This window comes from Sorex araneus, chromosome 3 (genome assembly GCF_027595985.1).
Source record: "Sorex araneus isolate mSorAra2 chromosome 3, mSorAra2.pri, whole genome shotgun sequence".
Lineage (NCBI taxonomy): Eukaryota > Metazoa > Chordata > Mammalia > Eulipotyphla > Soricidae > Sorex > Sorex araneus.
This window is the reverse complement of record NC_073304.1, coordinates 170552678-170563958: the sequence shown is the minus strand read 5'-3', so window position 1 is coordinate 170563958 and position 11281 is coordinate 170552678. Positions and strand designations below refer to the sequence as shown.

The 11281-nt window shown below is 47.5% G+C and overlaps 1 protein-coding gene across 1 annotated transcript; it reads right to left on the bottom strand.

The window, feature by feature from the left end:
- Positions 1–4753: 4753 nt before the first annotated feature.
- Positions 4754–11221, bottom strand: ATP5MG (ATP synthase membrane subunit g). The gene is made up of 3 exons (XM_004604724.2): positions 11063–11221; positions 6418–6578; positions 4754–4938 (listed from the first exon to the last, which is right to left on the bottom strand). Exons 1-3 carry the CDS (start codon positions 11112–11114, stop codon positions 4840–4842), a joined length of 312 nt encoding a protein of 103 aa, XP_004604781.1. The 5' UTR covers positions 11115–11221; the 3' UTR covers positions 4754–4839.
- Positions 11222–11281: the final 60 nt, after the last annotated feature.

Genomic DNA, 11281 nt, shown 5'->3' with positions numbered 1-11281 from the left:
TGGGTGATACTGAGACTTTCAATAACGCAGCCAGGGCAGAGGGGAGGGTGTCGGATGATACCTCTGGAGGAGCAGCTGCGTGTTCGGGTTTTAGGCTCCAGAAGGTTCCACTGCTCTCCCCCAAGTCTTTCCTCCTGTCCACTGTGCAAGGCATCCCCGCGCTCCCGGGCAGGAGGCTGTAATCAGGATCCAAATCTCTGTTTTCCAGTTAGAGGCTGAGGTGCGGCGGTGACTCAGTAGGCATGGGCTCAGCCAGCAGGCCTTCAGGAAATGAGTCCCCCAGGCCTGCGTCTCCCTCTGTGGCCAACTGTCACCAGGCCGCTGATTATCAGCTTGGTACCAAACACTCAGAGCAGAACTTGCTGGCTCACTGTTTGAAAACCTACATATGAGGGAGGCAGGGACTGGGGCCATGGTACAGCGGGGAGGGTGCTTGCCTGGCATGCAGCCGACCTGGGTTCAATCCCCGGCACCCCATAGTAACACCAGGAGTAATCTCTGAGTGCAGACCCAGGAGTAACCCCTGAACACTGCTGGGTGGTGTGTGGCCCCAAAACAAACAAAAAAAAAGAGAGAGAGAGACACACACACACACAAATCAGAGAAAGAATGTCCTAGACTGAAGTGGCAATGGGAAATTAGACCTTATCCTTTCCTAAGAAACGTGCAGGGAAAGGGCCGGAGCGATAGTGCATGAATGCAGAGCCAGGAGCCTCTAAGTATTGCCCAAAAACAAACAAGAAACTTAGAGGGAGGCCAGAGAGATAATACCAGGGTAGATAGTACCAGGGTTAAGGCACTTGACCCCTGTTTAATCTCTAGTACACATAGTACCAGTTATGGAGGGAATGCTGAGTACTCCAGAGTCGATGAGATCAATAGGACAAAGAGAGGAATAGAGGAAGGATCTGGGATATTGAACCCTGGGGGGTGCGGGAGTTCTAGGAAAAAAGGAACCAGAACAAAGGAACCAAGAGGAAGGAGGGAGACTAGCAACTGCTCTGGGGTTAAGGGTATCAGAAAGTGCATCAACTCAAGTACTGAAGCAAGTTCAAATCAAATGCAACATCGAGTCAAACCGTCAAGAACTGGCTTACGTTGGTTTTTTTGTTTTTTTTTTTTTTTTTTTTGCTTTTTGGGTCACACCCAGCGATGCTCAGGGGTTACTCTTGGCTCTGCACTCAGGAATCACTCCTGGCAGTGCTGGGGGACCATATGGGATGGCGGGAATCAAACCCTGGTCGGCCGAGTGCAAGGCAAACACCCTCCCCGCTGTACTATTGCTCTGGCCCCCTGACTACATTTCTTGTGTAAGAAGTTCTGTTTCCGGAGGCCAGGGACTCGCTCAGCAGTGGAGCACTTGGCTAATATGTGTTGTGAGGCCTTGGGTTTGATGCCTGTTGTTTGATCTCAACGGGAAAGAGGTGTGGTTTCTGGGAGGCGATAAATACAAACAGCTGTTTGGAACTGTTACAGAGAGCAGGGCTTGGACGCTGGGTTTTATTGTTTTGCTGCAAAAGAGAGCGAATTTGGGGCCAGGCAGCCATGAAGGTCCAGAGTGCATGTTTTGCACTCAGGAGCCCCGGTCGTCACCAGCACTGACTGTATGGTCCTCTGAGCACCACAGGGTGTGGCTAAAATTAAAAAAAAATAAATTAAAAAGAGTTGATTTTGAAAAATAAAAAGAAAACAAAAAAGAGGCCCCCAAGTAAAAAAGAAAAAAACACAATCTGCCTTAATCTCATTTTGCTATCAATCATTTCAGTCACAGTCCCCATAAAAACTCCCAGCTTTGAACGTTGTTTATTTCGGTTTCTGGGTCATTCCCGGTGGCGGGCTCGGGGGACCATATGGGGTGTCAGGGATTGAACTCGGTCAGCTGCGTGTAAGGCAAGTGTCCTGCCTGTTATTACCTTTTCAGAGCCCCAGCTTTTACTCTCTTACCCATTGTTGCTGGTTTCCTAGCGACCACCAAGCTTCCCTTTCTTACATTTTGTTGTTGTTTGGGGACCACATCTGGTGATGCTAAGGGCTTACTCTTGGCAGTGCTCGAGGATGACTCCTGGCAGGGCTTGAGGACCATATGGGATGCTGGGAATTATACAAGTACCCCCCACCCCCACCCGTCTGTACTATTGCCCCAGAGCAAGGAAGACTGTGAAGGGCCTTGCCTATCAGTGTTTTAGAGTATCAGAGTGTTTTCTTTGGTAAGCAGGTCTACAGGGTTTCCTGTTCAGGAGAGTCCTGCGTGCCAAGTCTGACTCTAGCCCTTTGGCTGACTGGCCGGGTACCCACCACTCCCACAAGCACATTTCTATGCTTGTTTTTGAGATCAGTACCTATTTATTGGGGTCAGTGAGGACTGTGCCTATCAGAGTACTTCACTGGCTTCCCACTCGCTGTTTAGAGATAGTTCCGTTCCTGTTTCTTGTTTTGGGGCAACACCGTGCAGTGCTCGGGGAAGATCCTGGGTGCAAATTATGAGCTTGCTCTTCCGCCTCGGGATAATTATATACATGGGATAAAAGGAATTTCACGATTTGGTCGCCAATGCCTCTGGTCTGACTTCTCTCCTCTCCTCTCTCTGGCACCTTTCTGTGCATTTCGAACCTTTAATGTGCCAGGCTTCTACTACCTTCTCAGTGTACCTTGCCCCATTTGTCTTGACTTTTCTCTGATATCTCTCTATATTTTTTAGGGAGGGCACCTGTGGTGGTGCTCAGGGCTTACTCCTGACAGGCTCTGGGGTCATGAGGTACAGGGGTTTGAACCCGGGTCAGCTACATGCGAGGCAAACACCCTGCCTACTGTAATCTCTGCAACGTATTTATTTTTTGCTTTTTGGGTCACACTGGCAACGCTAAGGAATTATTCCTGGTGGTGTTTGGGGGACCATATGGAATTTGGGGGACTGAAGCTAGTTGGCCAGTCACAAAGCAAATGCCCTCCCGGCTACTATCACTCCAGCCCAATACAAGTCTGAAGGCTTTTGGCCAGAGTCAATAGTACAGCAGGTTTGGTTATTTGCCTCACAGAAGCTGACCCCAATACTCAACTTTTGGCATCCCATATGGTCCCCTGAGCATTACCAGGTGTGGTCTCAAAACCCTTAAAAAAATTATATTTTGAGGTCTTTCTGGTGTGAGCATGAGGGAAAAAACAATTTAGGGGCTGGGGAGATACCTTAAAACTCAAGTTTGCATGCTGCCTGCCAGCACCCAGGGGCTTAATCCATGTCACCAAATGGTCACCAGAGCTAGTACAGTAGGCAGGGAATATGCCTTGTACATGGTTGACCTGGGTTGATTCCCAGCACCCCATTTCGTTCCAAAACGTGGAGATACCACAGAAGCCAAGATGCTGGCCTAGCATGGGACAGACCTGTTCGATTCCCTGAAGCTAGACATTTCCCCAGCAGTGCCAGGAATGACCACTGAAAGCAGAATTAGGAGGAGCCCCTGACCACCAGTGGATGTGACCCAACCCTCTTCCCCTAGAAAAGGTATAGACTTAGACCTATTATCTCTTGGAGGGGCAAAAGTTGATGAGAAAAAAACCAACTTCACATACCTAAGTATTATCAAAAGAACATTTCAGATTTAATCTTTTAAAAAAATTTAATTTTGGGGTGGTGGTGTTTAGACCATACCCAGCAATGCTCAGGGACCCTATGTGGTTCTGGGGATGGAACCAGGCTCTGCTGCATGCAAACAAAGCACCCTAACCCCTGTGCTATCTCTCTGTTCCCCATTTCTCACTTTAGCAAAGAAGGAACAGTTCAAGTTCTCATACATTGCCAACAAGATTTAATGCTATCACTGGTATTAAGCGATGCTGTATATTCTACTGTGGCAAGTTCTTCCACTCTCCAAAACTTAACTTTGGACACTGTGGTTCACAAAACTGTTAACGTAAGGTTTCATGCATAAGACACTCCACATTCTCTACCAGGGTCACCTTAGTGTCCCCTCCCTTCTACCCACCCACGGTTCAGCATCCTACTGAGACCATTTGTTTCTGCTGCTTCTCGTATTTGCATTTCCCATTTCTTTGTACGTAAGGCAGATCATTCTGTATGTCCTCTCCTAACCTCACTCACCGTGCTACTCTCCAGATCCATCCACAAAGCAGTAAATTGCATTTCTTTTCTTTTGGGGAGGTGGGTGGGTACGGGAAGAAGGTTGAGCTTGTGACCAGGAGCATACCTGTCGTGCTCCAGGGACGCTGGGGTGCCAGGGATGATGTCTGGGGCTCCCACATGTTGCAGCATGTGCTCGAGTTCAAGTTCTAGATCTCTTAAGGATTCCCCCCCCCCTACTTTTCTGGAAATTAGACTAACATATGAGGGCCTGAGACTACTAGTACAGAGTAAGGCAGTTAATTGCCTTGTGCTTGGCTGACCTGGGTTCGATCTAGAGCCCTGAGCCCTGCCAAGAATGGTCCCTGAGTAGGGACCAAAATCAGAAAGATGACCCCCAAACCAAACCCCCTTACAGACACATCTTCCCCAGCTTCAGGCTAAGTGGGGTCATGCACCTAGACCTACACAGGGCTGGAGAGAGACTGACATGTAGGAACCAGGGCCAATGCCCCGCATGGCTCCCCCAAGCCATCTTTGGAAGCAGCTCTAGACCAAAGAGCTAGGAAGAGCCCCCAAATACTGCTTGGACGTGGCCTCCAAACCACACACACAAAGCGGAAAAAAATCAATGCATTTTAGACAGATTCCATGTAGTGCCCGACAGAGAGAACACCAATTTGACACATCGTTTTATTCAAATATCAGTTTGACCACACATGATCTAAGAACACTCAAGTGAACCAGCTGTTCATTGGTCTTCAGACATCATAGCCAATGAGGCCACGCTTCCCAATGATCTCGCCAACATAGAACCACATCCACACCTCTGTGGCCACCAAACCATTCAGCAAAGCTTCCTGAAAAAGAAAAAAAAGCAGTATGTCATATAAGTAGACTTGTGGGATGATTTTGCCACATGGACAAATACTGAATCATTATGCTGTAGACATGAAACCAATAACACATAGCAGTTATATATCAATAAATAAAAATACGCAGGAATATACCCATAAAAGTATAAAAGTGAAAATACTTTTCAAATGCTAGGTTCTTCTCACAATTATGTCACATTTTGCCTTTAAATCTACTTAAATTTTAAACCATGTTAACGTACTTTATATGAGAAAGCCATATACTTTCATTTGAACTGGAGCATGGATATTAAATATTACATAAAAAGCACTGAGAATGCCTTTCTTCTAAAGCTATTCTTTTCTAGGATTGAAAAAGATTCTATAAGAAATCAGTGAGCACTTGTAGTCAAATCAAACATTACTGAGGTTAACTTTGAACTTTAAATCATGGAAGGCAAGAGGTTCAGAGCATGTAAATTCTTTGAGAGCATCTTTAAAGACCTGAATTGACTTAACCCTTTCATTATTCGTTTATGAGGGACTTTATGAGCCCTAAAACAACCCACATCCTGGAAAGAGCGACACAGTTAGACAGGCATTCACGGGGAGGGATGGTTACCGGGAGGCCAGACTTGCAACAGCCTCTGTCTGGCCAAAGCAGACCTGGTGTTAAGAGAAGGCTCTTTCAGCCCTGTTGCCATCATCTGGATTCATTTATTATTTGATTTTACTCTTTTCAAGCATTAGCAGCTCCTAATTTTACAGACCAATGTTTTATTGCCCCAAAGTGAAAAATTATTCCAGTGAGCAGTTTCATTCACCTGTTGCCTAAAATAAATACCTTTCCTACAATGAAACTGGGGTCCTGAAAAACCACCAGATTTTCTAGGATGCAGGTTCTGAAACCAGCAGAAATCTACTAAGTTTTTGTAGACTGTGTTTGGATCAAGCAAGCCGACCACAAGAACAAAAACAAAAACCCAACAACAACAACAACAACAACAAAAATCCAAGTTATAATGCCTATTGTCAATGATGTCACATGATATGGTATGCTTGTGAGGTTTGGGTATTTTTAATCTTCCAGATGAGTGTTGGCTACCTAATTGTGACACAGTTCAAGAGATCTTTGTGTAGAAATGAGGAGCATTTCAAGACTACATATTTTTTTGGGAAAAAAAATAGACTGTTGAGTAGATCATTCTATCCTATGAACCAAACAGGAAAAGGGAAAAAAAAGCGCTAAAATTGCTCACTTCTTTGTTTAACATTATAGACAATGAAGACATAACGCAGCCCAATTATTTCAGGTCAGATGACAAAATTAGAAAGGTAAGTTATCTTTCTCAGGCAGTCAAGAGATAATCTCTCATTATGCTGGTTCCACCCTCACTGAAAAAATACATAGATTAATCAAGCAATCAGAACAATCCCGAGGGAAGACATTTCTGTCATGGACACACGTACGCCGCCCATAGTTACCTTCACTGTGAGATGCCTGAAGCTCCCTGTCTTAGCACTGTTGATTATTTTTTTCAAGCTTTGAATAGCTGTTGGGATCTCAGCGGGGGTTGGAGGAATCAGCTCAACCTTGGCATACTGGAGAAATGTGGCAAATCGAGGCTTCGAGTAAGTCACAGCAGCTGCAAAACAAAACAAAACAACCAGGATGAACTCACTAGAGACCCAAAGAAGCAGATGTGTGGGCTGGACACAAATATTTATTCATGCATCACATTCATTCACTGTTTGTACCAAATGTGCATTGGTGTGAAAAGTCAGAGCAGCTCCCTGGTAACAAGAGCCTTTTAAGGATGCAAAACACCTGTGCCACTGGGCGGTTCAATCAGGCAGGAGCACCGAGCACATTTGATTAAGCCCAGACTTCCCACTAGTGACCGGCTCGTACTGGTAACCTCGCCTATGCGGGGCCAATCTAGAGAACTGTAATACTACTGAAGAAAATGATGTACTTGGAATGAAGTAAGAAAATCTGGGTCACGACTAGAGTGACAGTACATCGGGCAGAGCACTTGCCTTGCACGGAGCTAACCGGAGGTCAATCCCTGGCACCCTGTCTGATCCCTTGAGCCCCGCCAGGAGTGACCCCAGAGTGCGGAGCCAGGAGTAACCCATAAGCAATGCTGGGTGTAGCTCAAGAAACAAAACTAAATTAAAACATGCACACAAAAGGAAAAAAAAGTAAATCTGGCTGGAAGAGGCGCAGAAAGGGGAGGAAAGGAGCCATGTCAGGTGGGTCTAAGAGTCTGGAAGCTGGGGAGAGACAAGGACTGAGACAGGCGACACAGTTACACAGGGGAGTAAGGAGCTCGATTCCTGGCACTGTCCCCGGAGCAGGTTCTGGGAAGCCCAGAGCATCAAGGGGCGGTACCAAAACAAAAAACAACACAAAGCATTCTGAGGCCCCGGGTTCACTTCCTGGCACAGTAGAAGGATTCAAACCTGGCACAATATTGTCAATACTCAGTTAATAATCGGTACTCAGCTTTGGTATCCTTGTCAGTAAGGGCAGGGAATCAGTGTTTTGCTAACTGAAGCACATCTGCTGCTCCTTAAAAAAAAAAAAAAAAAAAAAAAAAAAAAAAAAAAAAAAAACCACAAACCCAAACCAAACCACAATGAAACAAAACAACCTATCTGTATCTTTAAGGGCAGTCAAACTCCTAACATACTTAAGCTTAACTTCTGGAGTGATAGCAACAGCGGGCAGGGTGTTTGCCATCCCTCTCGGAGAGCCCCGCAAGCTACCCATGGCGTATTTGATATAACAAAAACAGTAACAACAAGTCTCACAATGGAGATGTTACTAGTGCCCGCTCGAGCAAATTGATGAACGGACGACAGTGCCACAGTGCTATTTATTACTTTAGTAAAAAAGATTTAACAAGCAGGAGAGGTGGGAGCCTCTGCCAGCCATTCCAGCAGCAGAAAAAGAGGCACTGTAGAAAGAGAATGAAGAGCGAGAACAGCACAAAGCATCTAGGGCTCAAGGCTTGATCACCTAAGGGTTCTCGACACCTTTCTTACAAACTACTTGGATTTTGTAATGTGCCTCTAGTGGCCAACATCCTCTGTGCTTTGCCCTGGGTTAGTTAGTTCTAAACAGAACTGCGAGTTCCAGTAAGATAGTTATCAAAAGTACAAAGTCTTGCATAATAGCCAGTGAAGAGTCTCAAAAATCACCGTCAAATAGTGAAAACTCAGGTGGTTACCAGAGAGTGAGGGGGGCAGAGGGAGGGAGGTGGAGGGGGGCCCTCTTGCCAGTGGGGCTGTTGACAATCACAAAGATGTGAAGCTAAACCCCATATAACATGATATATATTATAAACCAATGATCAGCCAATGGGGAATGAAAGATAGCATGGAAAAAATATTATGGCCAATACACAGATCACCTGACTTTTTTTTGGGGCTGCGGTGGTGTGTGTGTGTGTGTGTGTGTGAGAGAGAGAGAGAGAGAGAGAGAGAGAGAGAGAGACTGAGACTCAGTGGTGCTCAGGGATTAACCTGGCTCTGCAATCAGGAATTGCTCCTGGGGGTGCATTCCCCACATGATGGGGACAACCTGGCTCAGTCGAGAACAATCACAGGTGCATGCATAAGTATGTGTTAAGACACACACACTCTCTGCACACTGATATGGTACACAGAAGGCAACATAGCCAGTGACCAGGTGTTAGTGTCAAAACACCATGTCTAGTGGCAGGAAGTCTTGGACAAATGGTGGAATCTAAGACCATGGCAGGAGAAATAGCAGGTAAGTCTAAGTTATCTCATAGCTAGAAATTTAAGGGAGAACATCAGAGGTGCAAAGTCAAAAAGCTCTCAGTGGCCAAGGCAGGTAGAATTCAATCAAGAAAAATTAACAACACTTAGAGGTGGCAGGGATAAAAAATAAATGTACAAGTGAGTCCACACAATAAATAACTGAATCAACAGGAAGGAGATGAAGGTGTGTAGATATTCCCTCCTTCCTAGGAGCCTCAAAGTACAGAAATTACGGAAAGTGGAATCAAACAGAAAGTGGAAAATAGGTCTACCGTGGGGAAACCCGGGGATACCATCTAACCAAGTGATGAAGTTCTCACTAGGACACCACCTAAATTCTGTACATACAATCCCGTATTAGGTAAGGGCACTGCCATTCTGAAACAGGCCTTCTCAAAACTCCAGTTCCTGCTGAATCGTGGGGAAAACAGACACATCCAGATCAGGGAACGAACAGCTTTACAAGGGCATCCAGACAGATCCCACAGAGATACAGGTGAAGGAAGGCTGGAAACCGGCCCACAGCACACTGGGAGGACTGGTCCCTACCTGGTGAACCCCAAAGCATGCCTCAAATTCAGTGAAGAGGAGGTTAACAAGAAAAGAAATGATCCTTCTTGGGAAGTCCGATGACAAAATTATTTCTAGGGTTGGGAATGTGACTTAGTGATAAGATACATCCATCTCACGTGTGAGGTCTTGGGTCTGTCCTTGGCAGTCCCCAAACAAAAAAATCCTCATCTTTATTTCTGTAAGATTTTTCTTGTATGCAGGGCCAGGGAATCAACAGATGCAGCTCATGATTTCACATTTATATTTGCTATAAATGTGAGTTGTATTATAAAGCAAAATACATTTCTATTTTTTCATTGAGGTCTCAGTTGAGTTCTACTTCTGAAAAGGTGACCACCACACTCAAAATATTCATCATCCAAAAGATGTGAGAGCCACAACAGGGTGATAATCTACTTGATTGAAAAAAAAAAAAAAAGGTGGGTGGGACTGGAGACGTAGTACAGGGGTAGGGTACTTGCCTTGCACATGGTCCATCTGGGTTCAACCCCCAGCATCCCATACAGTCCCCAGAGCACTGCCAGGAGTAACTCTTGAGTGTAGAGCCAGGAGTAAGCCCTAAGCACTGGGCCAGGTGTGGTCCAGAAATCAAAACCAAAACTTGGCTCAAATCATCCAACGGATGACAACGATATTTATTCTTTTTACTTACATCAAAACTTGAGTACTTTCCTAACGTATGTTGATGATTTTAGTATTTGCTGCGGAATCAAATTCTTTGGGAAATTATAAACTGATAGACTAGAGTTCTGAGAAAGTAGAATTAAGTTTAAAGTTTTTTTTTTCTGGGGGGGGGTTGGGTAACATCCAGTGATGCTCAGGAGTTATTCCTGGTTCTGTGCAGGGGGAGGGGCGGGGAGTTGCATGGGATGCTGGGGATAGAACCTGGCTCCTCTGCGCGCAAGGCCAAGTACCGACTGTTCTATTGCTCCGACCCGAATCAAGTACTTCTTGTATCTGATACTCTGGTAACCTTTAATAACTCATTGTTTAGCTATTGATGCAGGCGGCTGCAGCCGCACCCCTGGTTCGAATCCCTGCACCACGTAAGGCCCCCGTGTACCGCCAGGGGTCACTCCCGAGCACGGAGCCAGTCGCAGTCCCTGAACACCGCCCGGTGCGCTCCCCCACCCCATCCTTTCCAATCCCCCTTCACGCTGCGATTCCTGCCAAAGCCTTAAATAAAGGCCAAGCCTACTCGCCCCAGAACTCTGCATCCCCAGCGAAGACGCTGCCGGGCGGGTCATGGGGCCTTTCAGAAATGTCACGAACAGTTTGGCGGCCCAGCAGACCACCGAAAGGCAGTCACTGCCCGGGCCGACTCGGGGCAGAAGCACAGCGTGGTCTCGCGGGGCGGCTCTGGCTTCCCCCTCCCCCTTTCCCCAAACGGATTGAAACAAACAGCACCGAGCGGGGGGATAACACTGGTCGCCGTGGAGGGCGTCCCCCTCCTTTCCATGCTTCCGGGGGCAGGGTCACGCGCCCCTGAAGGTCAGGCTCACCTCCAGCCGCCCTCCCGGGGCAGGGGGCGGGAGGCGGGATGGGAAGACACAGGGCCCGGCTCGGGGGTCGCCCGCTTTCCGAGCAGCTCCAGGGACCTCCCCGAGTCAGAGGCTGCGCTCCGGGCCCCCGTCACCGCGGGGAGGATGCACCACCTCCCGGGAGGACGGAGAGGCCCAGGGCAGGCCAGGTCAGCCTCCGCCGGCCTCCCGCTCGCCCCCGCCGCGCCCGCCCTCCCCGAGGCCCTCCCGCGCGCTCCGCTCACCGCTGATGAGCGCCGGGGCCTTCTCCGTGAGGTTGCGCACGAACTGGGCCATGGTGCCAGCTCGGAGCCTCCGTCGCCCAGCTCGGCCGGCTGAAAGTCACCCCCGGAAGGACCCTCCGCAGGACCCCGGGCCGCGGGCAAGGTCAGGCCTCCTCTATCCGCGCCTGCTCCAATTTTTTTTCGAGGTCTTCCCATATTTCCAGCAACCCTTGTGTCTTT